Genomic DNA, 19,722 nt, shown 5'->3' on the forward strand with positions numbered 1-19,722 from the left:
CAACCTTGTAGGCTCTTCTAGGAGTGTCTGTGTCCCATTCGCGGTTCCAGTCCCCCCCCCCTGCAGCTCCCCTACCCCTGCCCCGTTACTGTGACGTTATTTCTCAGCAAACCATAGACCACAACGACCTCGTGCTAACACCCTCCCTCCCTCCCTCCCTCCCTCCCGCGGCTGTGGAAGACTTCTTAAGTGTTCTCTGAAGTTCTCTCTGAGATGGGGTCTTTGTGCAGGAGAATGTGCCTGCACAGTAACCTGCTGGACCCACCGAGTCAAGTCCTGGCATTCTTACCAACAGGACAATGCCATGGGTGTACAGTGCCTGCCCTGCAGACTACCCAGCAGGCAAACATGTCCCCGTGGGCCCCTTTCTGAGGGACCTGTTGTCACCTTGCAGGGCCACCACCCAGCAAGACCACCTGCTGGCTGGGCTGCGTGGCTGAGCTGGGTGGAAAGGTGATGGTGGGCTGCCCCTGAGCAGGTGCTGCTGGCCATCTGGCACCATTCTACCTGTGGACACCCACCTCCTGGGACACCCACCTTCAGCCAGCCACCAGCCCAGCCCGAAGGAGTCCCTGCCCAGTCGAGACGAGCAGCCCCTTCTCCGGGGAGACTGAACAACAGTGCTGCGGCAGGCCAGTTTTCTACCTTTAATTGAGGCGACACAAGGCACCTCTCCCAGGACAAGGGGACCAGAGCACGCGGGGCCAGGATGGGGTATGTGTGGGGCTGTCCTGGGGGAGCAGAGAAAAGACGAAAAGGCAGTAGAGACTGTACAGGCTGTGACACCCCAGGCAGCCTGGAGCCTGGGCTGGTCTCGTACCTGACCAGCCTGCAGCTCTGAGGGGGCACACCTGCCCTTAGCAGCCAGTTGGAGCCTCTGGGCCCTCAAGGCAGGGCTGGGAGAGGGCTGAGTGATTCAGGCCCAGCTGGGGGGGTCCTGGAGGGCTTTCCCAGGACGGGAAGTCACAGAACGGCACCCCAGAAGCCAGCCTGTCCAATTGTAGTGGGGGTTGATGGATAGAGAGGAGGCAGGGGGGCCCGGGGAGAACTGACTTGCTCTCCGACTCACCAGCTCCCTCCCTCCACCACCCAGGCAGCCGGGACAGCTCCAGCGAAGAGAGAAGAGGGGACAGGCCCCCGAAGCAGCCTAAACACCCAGGAGAGGAGGGAGGCCCCAGCGGGGTGGGAGCAGCCCCACTCATAAGGCAAACAGCATGTCGTCATCTTTCTTCTGGGTCTTTTTCCGAGGGGCGGAGCCTGGAGGGGGCCCCGGGGGATGCTCCGCTGAGGGGCTGGAGAGGCTGGGCAACCGCTCGGCAGCCTTGGCCCGTTCTTCTAGGAACTTATCGAATTCTAGGGGAGAGAGAGAGTGGGTGGGTGTGGGCCATGGCGGGCTCCTGGGGGACAGTGCCGCCTGGGGACTACTACCTTCACTGGTGACGCCCTTCCCCTCCTCGGCAGTGGCAGCGGCGGCGGGGGCAGCAGCGTCATTGTTCCCCTGGGAGGGAGGCAGAGGAGAGGTGGTTAGCCGGTGACACGCGGGGCAGCATTCCCATCTCACACGGGCAGTTTGCCCTCCTCTACTGCACCGCCTGGGTCAGAACTGACTTGATGGCCTTGAGTTTTTTGGGAACAAGAAGTGTCCAGGGGAGAGGTGGGCCCCGTCGGCTGCTGAAGGTCAGGTGAGCCCTCTCCCTTCCTCACTAGCCGCCCACTTGTGCCCCCCACTGCCCATGGCCCTGGTCCCAGGGCGCGCCCGACTCACCACGTCTGTGGACAGCCACTGCTCGATGTCCTCCATGAGGCAGGCCTGGGTGACGGGGATCTGGAAGGCAGGGAGGGGGTGTGTGGGGGGACAGGGCAGGCGGCCTCTACCAGCCCCTCTCTCTGAACTCAGTGGGCAGTCTGTCCCTCTCGGCTTAGGGTTAGGGTTACACACTCCTGGCCTGGCTGCACGGAAATGCAGATGCTGCTGCCCGGCTGCCTGCCCCCACCATCCTGCCTGCTGTGCAGGCTGGGAACGAGGTCAAGGGCCAGGGGGCTCAGTGGGTGACAGCCCCACTGGCGTGTGACTCTGGTCTAGGCCCAGGACAGGACTTTCCTTCCATCTGCTCCCTGCCCACTCTGGTCACTTTTGCTGTGGGCACACCCACTGCCAGCAGGGCGAGACTAGAAGGTTCCGGTCTGCCTCAGCCCCCCCCCCACCCCGGGGGTGCAAGGTCGTCCCCGGATGCCATTTCCTCCTTCAGTCGGAGGAAGGTGGAGCAGCCCCCACTGTCCTGGCTTCAGTGGGGAGGCCTCGGGGAAATGCTCAGGGCCCTGCGAGCCACTGCTCCAGTTTGCCGAGAGGAGGGAGGCCACCTCTGCCCCAGTCAGTCCAACCCCAAGCTCCGCCAGCAGCCCCAGGAGCCCGCACCCAGAGGAAAGGCAGAGCCCACTTCCCAGCCAGCAGCAGCCCCTCTCTCCTGCTCAATCCGCAAGCAGAGGTGCTCCTGGGGGTCAGGAGCACTTGCTAGGCCCTGGGGAGTCGAGGAGGAGCGAATGCAAAGAGGGAGACCACGGTGGGTGCTAACAGGCTGGGACCCACTGGGCCGACCTGGGAACTGGCTAAGCCATGGAGCGCAACAAGAGCCCTCGCCGCCTGGCACCCAGGGCGCCCTTCCTCCTCCGCTCAGCCGTGGCTCCCACGCCCTCAGAGAGCACCTCCTTGGCCCCGTTTTGCCCAGGTAGCAGCACCAGCTCTCCTGGCCCCTCCCCATGCCAGTCTCACCATCCAGTCACCGAGGTTCTTCTCACTGCTGCCTTCCATCTGGGTGAGAGAGGGGCGTGCTGCAGGGGCGGGGCCGGGCTAGCATGGCTGGGGGGTCTAAGGGTGCCATGGTGTCTGTGTGCCTGGTGTTGTATGTGTATGTGGTATGTGTGGTTAAGGAGCAGGGTGTGCGAGTGTGGTGTGTAGTGTGGTGTGTGTGATGTTCTGCGGGTAGTGTGATTGGTGTGGAGAGCTGTGTGCTGTGTGCATGCATGGCGGTGTATGTGTATTGTGGTGAGGTGTGCACATGCACCCTATGTATCCAATGTGGTGAGGTGTGTATGTGATGCAGGTGCAGTACGGCAGAGCTGTGGTTGGACGTGCGGCGTGTGTATGCGGCGTGGCATGTGGACATGCAGTATGAAAGGTGTGGTGGCAGGTGAAGGGTGTCTGTCTCACTGGCGGAGCATGGGGGCGGATCCACAGTAATTCAGGGACTTGAGAGCTCTGAATGGGAGCTTGGCATCAAGTTCTGGTGGCACGGTGGGTAAAAACCTTCCCACACAGCCAGATCTGAGCACCAGGGGGGCCCTGAAAGGGTGTTGGGAAAGGCACAGAGGGGGGCAAGGGACGAGTGACTGGGTCCCAACTTCCTGTGGGCAGAGCCCCTTCCTGCAGACTCACTGTCAGGGAGTCCAGAGGGACAGCTTTGGGTTGGGAACCCGGAGACTTGGGTTTTAGTCCTACTCGTGGTCCTGAGCGGCTGAGTGCCCAGAGCGAGTGACACACCTGTCTGGGCTCTCACGGTGCAAGGAAGGGGCCAGCAGGCTGGCACGGCTGCCTTGAGGGACAGCCTCTGCCCACAAGAGGCCACGTGAGCGATGCTTTGGGCAGGCTGAGCGAGTGCTGGCTCTCCCAGAGCTTGGATTCCTCCCTCCACCCCCCCCACCCCGTCCCTGTCCCCCACCGGCCCCACACACATGCCTTTGTTCCTCCCGCTTTTCAGGTGAGTGAGGGATGATTTAGCCTCTGAGGCTCGGTGTTGCCCCCACACTGCTGGGTTTCATGAGGGCTCGACCCAGGGCCGGGCCCACCATACGTGCCTGTTAACGAACCTGCCCAAAGAAACCACCCCTGGGCCTGGTTGCACCTGTGTCTGTGGGCGGGCGCGGGCAGGCCACCTGCCGCGAAGGAAGAGCACCTGCCGCCACAGGGCCATGTCCTCCTGGAGGGCTGGGACCAGTCACACAGAAGCTGGGGGCTGAGGGTGGGGCATGGGTAGGCTTTACTCTGCGGCCTAACTGGCTCCCCTGCTTCTGTCCTGGATCCTTGCAAACAGAGGCTCAGCTGGAGGTTCCAGGGCCGTCCACAGTCCTCACTGCCACCCTGAGGCCCTCAGCCTGCCGGGTCTCTGATGCCCGCGAGCTGCCGCCCACCTCCTCATTCACCTCTTTACTCCTCTCCTCAGACCGAGGCCCGTTTCCCTATGGAGCAGAAGCCCTGCCTGGTCTGGGGGCACCCAGAAACCAGTGCCAAAGGGGGACAGGCAGTGTGCTCAGAGCTCTTGTCCAGGGGTGGGGTTGTCCACACAGTGCACAGTGGCTGCCCAGCGCCTGCGTGGGGCTGTCGCTCAGGAAAGCTTCCCGGAATGCCCACCTTCGCATAAAACAAAGGGCCCATCCGCTCGAGGCCGTGACTGGCCTGAAGCCTGTGCCCAGCATGTCATACCCCATCAGAGTAGCTGTGGGAAGGTACCATGGATACGAGTATCACGCCCACCGGCAAGAAGGTGCCCAACCTGCCCAAGGACACAGTGGGGAGGCTACCCCGTGGCCTGGCCTCCTCCGCCTCAGTTTGGAACCCCTGTTCCACCCGGTCTGCTGCACGGCCTTGGGCAGATGACGGACCCTCGCCAACCCAGTGCCCTCAGCTCTCAGACAGCAGAGTCCTGTTTGTCTCGTTGTCAGACCAATCTGAGAACTGCTCTTCCAATGGCTGTGTGTTGAGCCAGCGCCGGGAAGGGGTAAGTACCTCATCCACGCTGAATGGACCTCAGGGCGGCCGGGGCCTCTATTACTGCTCCACCCCTGCCTGGAACCCAGCACATGTTGCCCCACCTGTCTGGACAGGCCCAGGGTGCCCGGGCCCTCTGCTTACCGCTCCCGTGCTCTGCTGCCGGGCATCCAGGGCTCCAGCCAGGCCGTCTGTGGCTTGTGGGGCCTCATACTTGACCCTGGAACACAGAGCAGCCACGCCATTAGATGTCAACGTGTGGAGGCAAGCACACCGGGGGCTGTGAGGAGGGGGCAGGGTGGTGGCGGGGGACAAGCTGGACCACGGCCCCTCCTCACTGTCCTGCTCTTCCTGTGCAAGGGAGGTGTGTCTCCCACCTGCAGATGGGCCCTGGCCCCTGGCCCCCCAGGACTGAAACTGGAGTGGACCGAGCCCCAGGTCAGGGAGTGAGAAATGGCGACAGTGACCCAGGCTCAGGGCCACACTCCCCTGTAGGCTCTTGGGAGCCCCTCCGTGTCAGAGCTGGGTCTGTACAAGGTTGCCTTTGAGTGGAGCACACCCTGGCAGATGGCTGGGCTGGCTGAGGGCCTGCGGGGCGCCCCAGCTGGGTGATGCTAGCTGGCAAGCCAGCTTTTCGGATGTCCTCTAGGGGCCGCCGGCCAGCTGGCCTGAGAGGCTGATAGCCAGCAGGGCCAGAGTAGGGAGCCAGAGGAGGAGGAAGAGGAGGACAAGTTTGCTGGGTTTGAGACCAAGACTCGGGGGAGAGAGGAAGCTGGGGTGGGTGCTCTCCTGGCTGCTAATGGGAAGTTGGGGGGCGGTGACGGGACATGGTCCCCACACTCTGCAAAAGTCCCATCCTCAGGACCATGACTGGCCAGCTGGCTACCCTCCCATCACTCTCCACTGGGCCCCCAGGGTTCCAACGAGGTTGGTGTGAGAGGTTGTGACTGGCACAGGTGGCCGCTGAGGAAGGAAGGCAGTGCAGCCTGCAGGTTAGAGAGAGAGAGGGAGGGAGGGAGGAAGGAAGAAGGGAGGGGCAGGTCAGACAGGTAGAAAAAGCCTTGGTGGAGTCATGAGCCCCAGGGAACAAAGCCAGTCAGATCACCAGCTAAAGAAGGCCGAAGGGCAAGGGGTGGGGACAGCGAGACAGAGAACAAAGGGAAGAAGAGCTGCTCCCTTCTGGAAGGTCTTGCTGGGGTAGAGGTGGCCCAGGGTGAGCCTCAGGGGGAATGAGCCCCCAGCCCTGGACCCTGCAGTTTCCGTTTGATGGCGCTCTGAAGAGTGGGTCATGAAAATAAAGAAAAATCTTTCCCATGCTCCCCACTCAGACTCACTGCCACAGAGTTGACGATGACTCATGGCGACCCCATCAGCCAGGATGGGCCTGCCCTCAGGGGCTTCTGAGAGTACAGCTTCCCAGGACGGCCGGTGGTTTTGAACTGCTGACCTTGTGGTGAGCAGCCCAATGCGTAACCACGAGGACACCAGGGCTCATGCTCCCTCTGACAGTCGCTGTGTGGCCCTGGCGCTGCTCCAGCACCATGCTCACCTCTGCCCACACAGCGCCTCCTGCTGCCCCCCGTCCCCGACCCTCCTGGTGCAGACTGTCCCCCTCCCTTCCTGGTGCAGGCAGCACTGCAGCAGAGAGATGGCTGGCTGCTCGCAAGGCCCTCTCCGTTGAGGCCGTGGGTCCCAGGGAGCCCCTTGCAGCCTATGCCTCCGTCCACCCGGGCCCAGTACAACTGCTTGCTTGGCTCTGAAGACTGGACTGTGGCCCCATGCTTCCCTCTGCTTCCCCCTGTGCAGCAGGCACGACAAGACCCTTAGCTTCATGACAAGCAGCCACGGGGGTTGGTCCCAGGTCCCAGGTTGGGTTGCAACGCACAACTCAGGGCTGGCTCTGGGCAGGGGCAGGAGCTGGACTCTGGTCCATCTGCGGCCTGTCTCTACCTCCAGGCCCTTGGTGGTGTCCTCAAAGACGGAGTCAGAGCAAAGGGCGACACACACCCCGGGGAACCTTAGGGGAGCCAGCCCCTGGCAGGCTGGGGCCCGTGCCTGGATGTGGAGACAGGCCGCAGGCGGACCAGAGTCCAGCTCTGTGCATGGAAGGCAGGCCAGAGGGCAGCAGGGACAGTTGGGGGAGTTACAGGTGGGGGTGAAGCAAGAATGGAAGGCCTAGCAGGCCTGGGAGCTTATCATGCCCTGGGGAATTGGCACGTAGAGACGGGGTGGGGGTGGGGTTGAGACAGTTTGGGAGCCAGACAGCCCTGGGCTTTTAACCCAGAGCTGCCTCAGTTTCCTCCTGACAACATGAGGTCAAGTTATGGGTGTGTGTGGGACATGGCTGGTCATCAGTGGTGGGCGCCCCCCCCCCCCCCCCCGCTTCCCACTGGCCACGGGAGCAAGAGACCCTGGAGCACCAACTTAGGGGACAGGAACCGGCCATCTCCAAGGCTCTATACCGTGCCTCAGTGGGCCCCATGCCCCATATCCTGCAGGGATGCTGGGCTGTCACTCACTCTTTCCGCTGGTCGGCCAGGGAGCTGCCCCGAGTCAGCGCAAACATGTCGAACTCATCCTCCAGGCGGCCCGAGGTGTTCAGAGACTGCAGGCCGCTCCGCACACTGCTGGAGCCCAGGTCTGTAGGGACAGGGAGGGCCACATGGAAGACCCGCCAGCTGTGCTGGCAGGCAGAGCTGCTCCCTGGAGGGCCCAGGGCCTGGCACTTGGTGTGGAGACAGAGCCAAGTGGGGCCTGAGCAGAGGGGATGAGGATGGGGGAGGCCGCCCGCAGGTGGTGGGCCCTGGACAAGTCTTGTCCTCTCTCCAGCTCCTGTGCCAGTATAACTGGGCTTCACACATGGGCTCTCCGGAGTGGCCTTGCAGACGTTGGCCTTGCTCTCCAAGGGGCCTCCAGTGGACTTGAACCTCCAGCTTCTCTGTGAACAGCTGAGCGTGGGGCTGTTGGCACAGTCAGGGCTCCAGATGGGTGGTCAGTCGTTAGACACTGAGTTGACTTTTCAAACATGAACAATCGTGTTTAGTGATTCAAATTTGTGATCTCCACTCTCTCCTCGAGCTTGGCAGGAAAGCAGGCCATCGCTGCCGTGACAGATGAGCCGGGGATGTACCCGCTGACCAGCAGTGTCCTGGGGCCTGGCCAGCTCTCCTCACTCCTTGTCTACCAGTCTAAGCAGTCTGCACCACCGCCTGCGAGCCACTCTGGGCCTCCCGGTGCTGCAGAGCAGAGAGCGTGCGTGCATGCAAGGGGGGGGACGGGGACTTGCCCAAAGGCACCCAGGGGACCAGAACAGGAGCAGGCCTCCTGGCGAGGCTGTGGGTACTGGGGTTGGGGGGGTGGGGGATGGAGGGTTCATCCTGGGCATCCAACCTGGCAGCAAGATTCGGCTTGACACTCCAGTGAGGTGCAGTTTGGGCCACCTTTTTGCTGTTGGGGTTCCAGCTCTAGTTGTGTACTTGAGGGCACCCCCACCCCCCAGAACTGCAGGTGCACACAGTATCAGGCTATACTGCTGCCCTTCCCATCCCACACACTTACTCATTCCTGCCAGCTGGGATGAGAGGTGGCTGGGGGATGCTGGGCCCGGGCCCATGTCAATGAGATCTGCAGCTTGCTCGGCCTCACTGGGGGCCTAAAGGAGAATGAGACACCATGCCCCTCAACCCTGTGGCCTGCAGCCCTACTCCTGCCCGCAAGCTGCGGGACGGCCTGCCTCGCTTTGTCTAGTTCTCCGGACCTCTGGGGGGATCGGAAAGGGCCCTGGGCATCAGCTGGTGCGCAGCCTTACTGAACAGGACCGTGGCATCAAGTGTGAGCGGGGGTTGGGGTGAGGGGGGGACCCTGGGTAAGTAATCAACCCCAGGGCACAGCAGGACCTAGTTACCGGGTGGGAGGGGCCTTGTTACCTTGGCGGCCTGTCCTGTCCGGAACCGCTCAAACCTGGAGACAGAGAAGGCCTGCTTCAGGACTCTCACTCAGAGCCAGGACTGTGGGTCTCAAACCCAGAGCCGGGCTGCAGGTGAGCGGGCAGAGCCCTGGACAGCGCCGAGTCCAGCAAGGCACTTCAACTTCAAGTGCAGGAGTGTCCCAGCTCAGATTCCAGGGCCACCCTCAAACCACGCCCCTCTCAGCAGGGACCCTCCAGGAAAAGGTTCTCGGGCACACAGTGGCGGGTGGGGTAACCCTTTCAGTTACAGATGCACACGAGGGTGGGCGTCTGTCTGCAGGTGAGCAGAGCTCTGCGTGGTCTGAGACAGAAGCCCCTCCTGCCCTCTTCCCTGTCCTATGGGGGTCACTGAGGCGCCATCAACTTGACGGACGTGAGTTTGGCTTGTGGATTTCACCAGCCTACAGACAGGCCGAGGGGCGCTGAGCTGATGGGGAAGAGCGCTGCCAGGCCCGATCCTGCCACTTGGTGTGGCCTTGGGCAGATGGCCTCACCTGGAAGTGCAGGTGCCTCGTGAGGGCAGGGGGCAAGCCTGCCTCCAATGACTGAGGGATCAGGGTCGAGACCCTGGGATCGGTGAAGTCCCATGAGTCGGGGGAGGGGCACAGCTACCCCTGTGCCCAAGGTGGCTGGGAGGCGGGCACCCTGAGACTCAGAGCAGGAGGAGACAGGTACGGTGGCTGCAGTGCACCACCGTCCCGGTGGACGGGAAGGGCTCTGGGCTTGGCGCCCCAGGGCACTGGGACCAGGCCCCCCCCAGCCCTGCCTGCCAACTGCTCGGCAGCCCAGTGCATCCCGCTTAGAGAGAGATGCTGTGTTCACGCATTCCTCACGGGACCTCTCTTGCCCCTGCACAGATGGGGTCCTCAGTGGGAATGGTATCAGGGGCTGGTGAAACCAAGCTTCCCAAGGAGCTAAGCCGGGGCCTCTCAGGAAGTGGGCAAGCAGGAACAGTGGGGGCCTGTGTCCCTGGGCGGGGCTGACTTGGGGCAGGGAGGCCCCGCGGACCCCCACCGTTCATGGCGCAGGAACACGTTGTTGAGGTTGTCGTTGACCAGGAGCAGCTCCTCGGTCAGCTGCTCGTGGGCGATGCGGGGGATGAGGTCCAGGACCCGCTGCTGCATGGCCCGGCACGTCCGGTTGAGCTCCTGCCCAGGGAAGGGAGACAGGTGGTCACCCACCAGCCCGAGAGGGGTCACCTCCACAGGACAGGGCTCCAGGCCCTGGAGGAAGGAGGGGGTTCCTAATGGGGCTTCAGGGCCCTGGAGTCTCACTTCTGACGTGTTCCATACTGACATCTACGGCACTGGGACCACAGCCTGCCAACCCGCTCTGCGGCTCAGCCCGGCTCTGCAGCCTTCTGGAAAGTTCTGAGGAAATGCAGGCGGGAGGTCCAGGGGACACAGTGCAGCCCCTCTGGGCATGCGCGGCCACAGTGCTGGGGCGAAACCCAGCTGGCACTCACTACCAACTTCACCCTGGTTTTGAATTTTTGTCTCAACAGCACCACCGATGAACTCTTTCATCTTGAGGACCCCTGGTGGTGCAGTGATACATGCTGGGCTGCGATCTACTTCCATACACAGGTACAGGCTTAGAACCCCGCAGGGTTTCACTGAGAGTCAGCAGTGCCTCGATGGTAGTGAATCTGGGTTTCATCTTGAAGTGACTTTTGGTTTCCGTCCACGCTGCACAGTAGAGACCCCGTCCCAAGGAAGGGTGCCCTTAGTATGACGTGTGTAAATGCTAAGAAGCGAACACTATGTATCGTCATTCGCCACACTCCGGCGCTCTCCATTACATTCGGGGCGGTTTCTGCTCCGGGACCGAGGCCGACAATCACGGCGACCTCTTTCTACTGAAAACTCTCTATGCAAAACACCACTCTTGCCAGCCCCAGAGGCACCTCAGGGATGCTCCTGACAGCTGAAAGGTCAACTGTTCAAACTCAGCCCCGGGAGCTCAACAGGGCAGTCCCACTCTGTCCTATAGGCCTATGAGGGGTCGGAAGGACACGCCATCACCAACACAGGCTTGGCTTGCTCACGGTCAAGGGCCGTGTTTTCCGCAGGGAGCTGCCCCCCGGGGACTGGCCGTGGTTTCAGGTCCAGAGGGATAGTCCTTGGCACATTTGTCTCCAGTCTACTTTTCTCCAGCAGCTGTGAGCCAGACCAGGAGAAGCTCAACCTTTGTCCTGGCCTTCTGGACTCTGCCACCCTCCCTCTGCCGGGGCCAGGACTCCTCCTCCCCGTGAGCGTGGGTGGGGCAGAGTGCAGTGCTTCTACCTCCGACAGCCTGCGACCAGGCACCCTGAAGCCTTGCTTCTTTCCTCGCGAAGACTCTCAAGGCAGAAGACGAGCATCTGCAGTCAGGCAGCCTACGCTCAAAGCTCAGTCTGCGAGGCTGGGCACGTTACCGCCTTCCTGTTTGCCTCAGTCTGCTGGTCTGATCAATGGGGATAATGGAAGGGGAGAGGGAATGTGCACCCAAAGGCCGGTGGTTGGGACCCACAGATGCTCCGTGGGAGAGAGAGAAGGTGGTCTGGTCTGCTGCCGTAAAGCTGCGGCCTGGGAAACCCTATGGGGCAGTTCTGCTCTGTGCTGTGTACTGCTGTGGGTTTGGTTTGTGCTACGTCAGAGCCTGCCACCAGGGAAGTGCCCCACATCTGGGAGCTGTGACTGAGTGTTCTCTTCTGTGGCCTCGGCTTGAGACCCCACATCTGACAGCACTGGAGCCACCTGGCTGCTCCCACTCACACATCGGTTCTCACCGAGCCTTCCCATCCCTGTGCTCATTCACCCGGTAACCTCAGCCTCCCACCCTGGATGCAAGGGCCCCCTGCCAGTGCACTCACTGTGCTGGCACCTGCTCGGTCAGCCCAGGGTCAGAGCCAACCCCTGCGCTCCAGAAGAGGCGGTTCACTGGCTGCGAGGACCTCCTTGAATAGGCACATGTGCACTGTGCCCCTCTGTGCCCTGGAAAAGCCAACACTGTTGGCACCTCAGGCAGCCCCTCTGTGCTACCTCCACAGGGCAGGCGTCTGTCCACACACACAACCCCTGGGCTCCTGTGATCACACAGCTGGCACGGGGGCCATGGCGCACTACCAGCAGCCCCCCACCGGCCACTGCTCCCAAGTCCATGGCTGTCCTCTCCAGGCCGCCCTGTTGCTTGCCAGCCCCGCTCACTGCTGAGCCCTCCTCTGGTGTCTTGCCTGCTGATGCTCACCTTCCAGCTCTTTCTGCTACCAGCTGCTGAGTTGACTGCCAGGCAGAGGCTTGGCGTTTCCACGGGGGAAAGAGGGGATTGTGTGTACACCAAAAACCAGCAAAGGAAAGAACTGAATTCTAACCTGATGGAGTCCATCCCTGCTTCAACTATCTCCTGCTCTGACCAGGGAGTGAACGCGTGCTGTGTTGTGCGTGTGTGCTCACCTGCAGCAGCTCCAGATCTGCGGATCCGGCCTGGGTGGGCACCAGCTCGGCCAGCATCTCTGACATCACCCGCACGTTCCCACTCACCATCTCCAGCTCGCTGCGCAGCTTCCCGATCTGGAAGACACCAGGGCCCACGGTAAGAGACACCAGGCTGGGCAGGAGCCTGACACCAGAAGCCCTGGGGCGGGACCTACTGGGGTCCTCCCTAGTTCCTGGGCCACAGTCCTGCACGAAGAGGCCTGTGGTGGGCTTGCCCCTACCCTCAGAGCTGCTACCAACCGTTACCATCTTCAGACGGGGAGCCTGGCGCGAGGAGAGAGCCGAGGAAAACAAGTGGAGGTGAATGAACCACTGAGCCGAGATGCAAGGACTGCGGAGTCTCCCGGGTCCAGAGTGGCAGCTAATGAGGCCCTGGGGGTGGCGTCTCCCGAGGGTCAGGACCAGGCTTGCTGGGCACTGCTCTCTAAGGGAGCGGGAGGCAGGGCAGACAGACTGGCTGGGATGCAGGGGCACACACCTCTGCTTTAACAATGAAGGGGGTGTCCCTTCACAGGGCACTGGGTAGAGGGGGCGTGACGAAGAGAAATGAGGTAGCCAGGTGGCAGGAAGCAGGGGCTCTCCATTCCATAGGCTCTCTGGTGGCTGAGATGCAGTGGTTGTCAAGGAAGAGCGTGCGTAGTGACGACCTGCTCGCGGTCTTGACAGTGGGGACGGTTTTGAGGAATGGAGGAGGGTGCCGTCTGAGCACGTGTTGGTAAATCCTCGGCACTCAGGACCCTGCTCTGCAAGCTGCCAGGCTGCGGGCACTGGCACACTAACCACTGAGCTGCAGGCTCAGCCACTTTCTCGCCAGGCCCGGTGATGGGGTCCTGATCTGCTGCAGCAGGTGGTCCACCCAGACTCATGGGTCTGTGGCTGCCGGGATGTGTCCTTCAGGGGCCTGCGCCCTGCTGCCTCCAGGCTGCAGGCCCTTTGTGCTCCTCTTGGACTAACTGCAGCGTGCGTCCCTATCCTGGGGTAACTGAAATGTTGCCCCCTTTCTCGTCTCCTGGGGTAACTGGGATGCTGCCTCCCCCGGCAAGAACCAGGGGTGTCATCCCCTTCTCTCCCCTGGGGAACGGACTGCGTGCTGCTCCTAGTCAGCTTTGGTGTCCCAGCGCTTGGCTTGAGTCAAACTGATGGAGGGCCGTGGGATGCTTGGTCCACGGGGCGTCAGGGACCAGAGCCTCTGCTTGGGGAAGCACTGTGTGTAAGCCTCAAGGTTGCTTTTTCCAACAGATATGGCTGGGGGCTCCGAGGTGGCTCATTTCCGATGCACACGGTGTAGACGCAACTCTGGAGGTCAACGTGAACGTTCCCAACACGATTGGACAGAAGGACTGTTGTCACTGCCCGTCGAGCAGTCAGGAGAGGGTGTCTTGGGCGATGCTGGAACAGTTTCAATTATAAGACCTAGTTATAGTTGGTTGATTTCAAAATGTGAGTGCCACCTGTGACCTGGTGACTGTGACAGCAGCAGCCACTTACTTGGTGACCACCTACTAAGTGCCAGCATATAACTGACACCTCTGCTTGCACCCTCACCAGGGTCTGAGCAGGGCAGCATCTCCAACCCAGCTCTTACAGGGCACACGTGCCCGCTTGCCCCGCTGCCACCTGCGGAAGGAAGCTCACAAGATGTGCTCCTTCACGGGGGCTCTCGGCAGTGGCGGTGGCGTGCACGTCTGAGCCCACTGTTGTAGGCACTGTGCTGGTTCACCTTGTCGGGGCCTTCTTTTATTTCTCTTTTGCCATCCCTCGACATTACCAAGCCTGCTGTCCTTCTCCAGGGACTGCTCTCTCCCGACAACACGTCCCAACACACGAGATGAAGTCTTGCCAAGCTTGTGCTCAGGAGCGTTCTGGCTGCGCTTCTATGCAGACAGACCGGGCGGGCATTCATTTGGCCGTCAATGCCCTTCACCAGCACAAGCCAAATGCCGTGGACTCTTTCGTGGTCTTCCTCACTCAATGCCCCACTTTCACCCACAGGGGGCGACTGAGCCTCCCACGGCCCGGGGCAGACCCACCCGAGTCCCCAGCGCAATACCCTTGCTTTTCAACACTCTAGAGAGTGCAGCAGCTCTTCCCAGGGCAACGTGCCCTTGATCTCTTGACTGCCGCTTCCAGGAGCGTTGACTGCGGATCCAAGCGAGGCAAAATTCTCGACAGCTTCACCCTTCTCTCCATGTCTCACCATGTGACCCATTAGTCCAGTGGGGAGGATTGTGGTCTTCATGGCACTGAGTCGTCATCCACACTGAAGGCTGCACTCCTTGATCTTCATCAGCAAGTGCTTCCAGTCCTCCTCACTCTCAGCCAGGGAGGCGGCTGCAGGTTGTTCACAGCCTTCCTCCACTCCCGAGGCTGCGCCCTTCATATGAGCCAGCGTCTCTGGGGCCTTGCAGAGCAGACAGATTGAATAGGCATGGTGAGAGGCTACACCCCCGACATACTCCTCTTTTGACTTTGAATCAAACAGGATGTCCTTTGTTCTGGTGCATGACTGCCTCTTGACCCATGTACAGGTTCTGCACGAGCTCAATGAAGTGTTCTCGTGGTGAGAGTGAGGGGACAATGAATGACTAAACACAAACCCAGTGTAGCCATGTCACATGGGACTTCTGGGAGCACAGTAGTGTACACCCGGACGACTGGACAGAAGGGGACAATGAGATTTAACTAGTCAGTTTTATTCAGCAACAGTCTCCTAGCACAAGGAGCCATCCAAGCCTCCATCCACACACATGCCAGACCGCAGCCGAGGGCCTGCTTCTAGAAGGTCTGGACCACAGAGTGGCGTTTAGTATTTTTATGCACCTTCAATTATTTTACCCACTCAGCAGAAACTTTCCCATCATACCTGTAGCCCCGAGGGAGAGCATGAGTTCCTAAGTGGTTGTAGGGTCTCAAACTCCAGTGGGTTGGGGTGTGTGAGGCTGCTGGTATGTTTACTTGTCTGCATGTGCAAATAATCCCATACACACTGGGTAGGGGGTCTCATCTCTGGGAACTTCGGTTTCATTTGTCTCTAAGATACACCTGTGTCTTTCTTACCAGGAATTCCGTCAGCTAAGCATTCACACTTATATGACATGCTGCGTCTGAAGTTTGTCAAATGGCTCAGAAGTGCACACTCTCAGAGTACACAGGCCACAACTGCCATCCCAAGCACCAAGTTTACAGTGACTGAGTACCCTGGGTGGCCCTCCTGTCCAGGGGAAAGGAGTGAGGACCATTGAAGACGCAGTTTGGAACTGGATGGAATGATGGACGAGCACATTGGTCTGCACAACCCTGAGCCCAGGAGAACTAGACGGTCTTGGTTCACTGAGACCAACTGCTCTCAACAGGATCACATACGAAGGCCTGTGGGCCTCCACTTAAGGACTGCCCTCAATGCAAGAACACTTGTTCTATTAAACTGGCATTCCATGATGCTCACCTTCCTGACGCGATCGCTGAAGAAAAATGTGTGCATAAGAAAATGTGGTAAAGAAAGCTGATGGTGCCCGGCTAGCAAAAGATATAGCGTCTGGGGTCTTAAGGTTTGAAGGTAAACAAGTGGCCATCTAGCTGAGAAGCAACAAAGCCCACATGGAAGAAGCACACCAGCCTGTGTGACCAGAGGTGTCAACAGGATCACGTTTCAGGCATCAAAGAACAAAAAAATCATATCTTCGTGAATGAAGGGGAGTACGGAGTGGGGATCCAAAGCCCATCTGTAGGCAACTGGACATCCCCTTACAGAAGGGTCATGGGGAGGAGACGAGCCAGTCAGGGTGCAGTATAACAACAATGAAACACAACTTCTTCTAGGTCTTAAATGCTTCCTACCCCCAACTATCATGATCCCAATTCTACCTTACAAATCTGACTAGAGGATGTACACTGGTACAGATATGAGCTGGGAACACAGGGAATCCAAGACAGACGAACCCCTCCCCACCCCAAGACCAATATTACGAGTAGAGATACCAGGAGAGTAAAGGGAAGGTGGGGTAGAAAGGGGGAACCAATCACAATGATTTACATACAACCCTGTCTCTGGGGACAGCCAACAGGAAAGTGGGTGAAGGGAGACATTGGATAGTGTAAGACATGAAAAAATAATTTATAAATTATCAAGGGTTCATGAGGGAGGGTGGGGGAGGGAAAAATGACTTGCTGATACCAAGGGCTCAAGTAGAAAGCAAATGTTTTGAGAATGATGATGGCAACAAATGTACAAGACACAATGGAAGCATGAATGGATTGTGTTAAGAGTTGTATGAGCCCCCAATAAAATAATTTAAAAAAAGAAGGCCCTGTGAAGAGTAAGAGAACATGCAGAACAAATCTCAAGCTCAAGAAACGACCATGCTTGCTGGTTGGATCAAGTCTGGTGGACCCCTTGAGACTATGGTCTTTAGGCACCCTCCAGGCCTGGAAATGAAGGAGGAAGACGCTGAGGCAAGGGACTGTGCAGGTCACCCGCCACCAAGTCCAAGGGGGCCCTTCCATGCTAGTCAGCTCGACCTGGGGAAGCCAGCCCTGGCGTAAGCCCTCCACCAGCCAGCCTCAGAGCTCCTTCAGGCTTTGTAGTACAGGAGCACTCTAGGGTGATGCCAGGGTGGGGCTTCCTGTCTTTGCCCAGCACTCTGTTAAGGGAAATCCCTGGTGGCGAAGGGAGCAAACCATAGGGGCAGAGCCCAGTTGCTCATGGGGAGGGGCCTGCTGTGCTGGGGACGCCACCGAGTGGTCTGAAACCCCCCACCCCCACTCCTCCCGATGGGGCACAGGCAGCATCAGCCTGGAGGCGGGCAGACCTGCCCTTGAATCCCAGAGGTTTCTGATGGACTGTGAGGCTGGCAGGTTAGCACGGCTCTCTCATCTCCAACAGCGAGGGCACTGGCCCAGCCTGTGGGCCACTGAGGACTGAGCGCAGGCTCCACTGGTCGCCGCCTCTGTACTCAGGTGGGTCCTCTGAGGGTGTGGACATGGGTCCAGGCCCCGATGTGGCCAGCTGCTTACCTGCTCAGGAGTTGGTATGAGAGGCGTGTCGCCAGGGTGTGCGGCCGGTGTGGGTGGCGGGGCAGTGTGCTGGTTAGCGTCCACTCGTTGACTGGGGTCAGATGCCACAGAATCCTGTCCAGAAGGGGTCTCCGAGTTGAACACAGTCTAGACAAAAAGCAGGATCAGCGAGGACTCCTGGGAAAGAAGCGGCCCCAGGGAAGCCGAGGGTAATAGGAAGTAGCTACAGCAAGCCCCCTGGGGGACAAGACCTGCCTCCTCTCCCCACTGCTCGCTCAGGTTGTGAGAAGGGGGCTGCCCAGGGAAGACTCTCCTCACCCTCTGGGGTGTGTGGATGGGTGACAGCATGTCCAGGTCGGTCATGGGGAACTCCAGGCCTTTCCTCCGCAGGTCCTCATAGACGGCAACAACACCTGTCAAATCGGGCGAGCTGCGGAACGCGTCAGCCCAGGACTGAGAGGAGGACAAGGGGACATGGCAGTAACCACTGCTCACTGCCCCCCACCCCAACAGCCATGGCGGGCACCCTCGCACTAGGAAGCCCCTGTGCTTGTGCCTGTGGCACTCACCTGGATGAGGTTGAGCACCTTGTCGTGCACGATGGTGGGGGGGTTGTTCTTGGGCAGGATGGTCCTCACCAGCACCCCCTCCACGAAATCCTGACTGGCCACCAGCACGTGGAAGCGGTGCCCGCAGTTCTTGACGCAGGTTTCCAGGACCTGAGGGATATGGGTGTCACCAGGCCACCCTCACCTCAGGCCCTGTCTACACAGTTCTCCCACATCCCTTAGGGGAGGCTGCGTAGAGGCCGGGGGCTTCCCTCCTGAAGAGGAAACACAGTGTGCGGGGGTCCGTCACATGGACAGGAGGTAAGGTGCCAGCTGGAGGGCACTGGATGACAGGACTCAGTCCTGGGCTGAGCCTGGTCTGGAGGGGAGGCGCGTCTGCATGTCGAAAGCAAGAAGCTGGACTTTCACTTGGCCTCTGATCAGGCCGCCGGGGGAAGCACCCACCTCCCTCCTGCTTCCCTGCACAGCAGCCCTGGCTGCCGCTGAACCTGAGCCACGGCGTTCAACACACATTGGTCTCCTCCCACCCCCGACCCAGGCAAGGCCCCCGGCAGTCGGGGTCCTGTGGGTGGGCAGTGCAGCGGGGTGAGGTGGGTTTGGTCACGCTCACTTTGCAGGACACCAGGGTGCCACGTAGCCCTAGCCCCGACTAGGCCCTAACTAGGCTTCTGTCCCACCAGCCTTGGAGTCTTCTGCCAAGGCACTCATGGCCAGCGGGCCTGTACGCCTGAGGTGGGAGAACCTTCCAGAAGGCCACTCTTGCCGCGCACTCCAGGCCTGCCAGCATGCTGTACTGTGCTCAGCCCAGCTGTGGATGAGGAACCCAGGGCAGCCTGGGGAGGCCGCCTGCACAGACCACTGGGGTCCCACCATGGGACGGACTGATGGAAGTCAGGGCCCGGGACACTCACCGTGAGAGCCAGCATCACCTCGTGGAAGTTCTTATTCCCCACAATCCTCTTCTTCACTGCCCGGAAGGCATCTTTGGGACTGGGAAGAAAGGCAAGGGCAGGACAACTGAGGCCAGAGCTCCCGGATGCAGCCGGCCTACATCTGGGCTCGGCAGCAGTGCAGGGCCCAGCTCTCTCTGCTGGGAGAAGCCCTGAAGGAGGTCAGGACAGCCTAGGCAGCTCTTGGAGCGGCACTCTGAGCTCAGTGCGCCTCGACAGTGAACACACAGCTTGCTCACGGGAATGGGCTGGCCGGAGCTTCTCATGTCCAGGGAAACCTGGGGACCGGCCGGCTCCCCTCTGCGCTCCTAGAGCTGCCCAGCACTACCACACGCCAGCCGCCTTCAGAATGGCAACAAGCCTGCCAGGCACCAGGTTCAGGGCACAGTGAACAAGACTCATAGCATGGAGGTAGATGATGGGGCTTCTGGGCATGAGCCCTACCAAGGGGAGCACCCCAGGGCTGTGAGAGCCATCACCAAATGCCCAGGGAGGGTCCTCGTGTGGGGAGGCTGGCTTCCGCTGCAGCTGTAGCCTTGGCCCGTGGGCCACAGCAGCTCTCTAAGCGGCCTGACTCCCACTTCCCAGGGTGTGGCCCAGAAGAGGCCTCGGGAGTGGACCAGAAGTGGCACATGCCTAGCAGGAGTCAGTCCTGCCTGGGAGCAGAGGTGTGGCCATAGGCCCCGGGGAGGAGATGATGGTCTCAGTGTGGCCAAGGGTTATGGCTGCATCCCTGCACCTGGTCCAACACCTGGGGCTGAGCAGGTTCTCAGGTAAACAGCAACCAATCTTAAGGTCCCTGGGGCCAGACTGGACGGCAACAATACTTGGCAGACCGACCCTATCCACATAAGGTTTTCGAGATGCACACCTTGACGGGAGCACACAGCCTTGGCTCTGAGGAGCGTGGGGCGGCTGATGAGTTTGAACTTCTGACCTTGAGCTTGGCAGCCCAATGTCTAACCCAAGTGCCAGCAGGGCTCCT

General features: G+C 60.3%; 1 protein-coding gene across 2 annotated transcripts in view; it reads right to left on the reverse strand.

The window, feature by feature from the left end:
* Positions 1-633: 633 nt before the first annotated feature.
* Positions 634-19,722, reverse strand: part of TOM1 (target of myb1 membrane trafficking protein) — a 37,954-nt gene continuing 18,865 nt past the window's right edge. The window contains exons 3-15 of one of the 2 annotated variants that reach the window (XM_075551012.1): positions 18,699-18,777; positions 17,788-17,937; positions 17,537-17,671; positions 17,219-17,365; positions 12,164-12,280; positions 9,744-9,877; positions 8,689-8,722; positions 8,321-8,414; positions 7,282-7,402; positions 4,907-4,982; positions 1,766-1,825; positions 1,429-1,498; positions 634-1,353 (exon numbers count right to left, since the gene is read on the reverse strand). In XM_075551012.1, the coding sequence (XP_075407127.1) occupies positions 1,199-1,353; positions 1,429-1,498; positions 1,766-1,825; positions 4,907-4,982; positions 7,282-7,402; positions 8,321-8,414; positions 8,689-8,722; positions 9,744-9,877; positions 12,164-12,280; positions 17,219-17,365; positions 17,537-17,671; positions 17,788-17,937; positions 18,699-18,777 (1,372 nt within the window). In that variant the 3' untranslated portion in view covers positions 634-1,198. Of the gene's footprint in view, positions 1,354-1,425; positions 1,499-1,765; positions 1,826-4,906; positions 4,983-7,281; positions 7,403-8,320; positions 8,415-8,688; positions 8,723-9,743; positions 9,878-12,163; positions 12,281-17,218; positions 17,366-17,536; positions 17,672-17,787; positions 17,938-18,698; positions 18,778-19,722 lie in introns of both variants that reach the window. The other variant, XM_075551011.1, reaches the window with a different exon arrangement.

This window comes from Tenrec ecaudatus, chromosome 6 (genome assembly GCF_050624435.1).
Source record: "Tenrec ecaudatus isolate mTenEca1 chromosome 6, mTenEca1.hap1, whole genome shotgun sequence".
NCBI classification, from domain to species: Eukaryota; Metazoa; Chordata; class Mammalia; order Afrosoricida; family Tenrecidae; genus Tenrec; species Tenrec ecaudatus.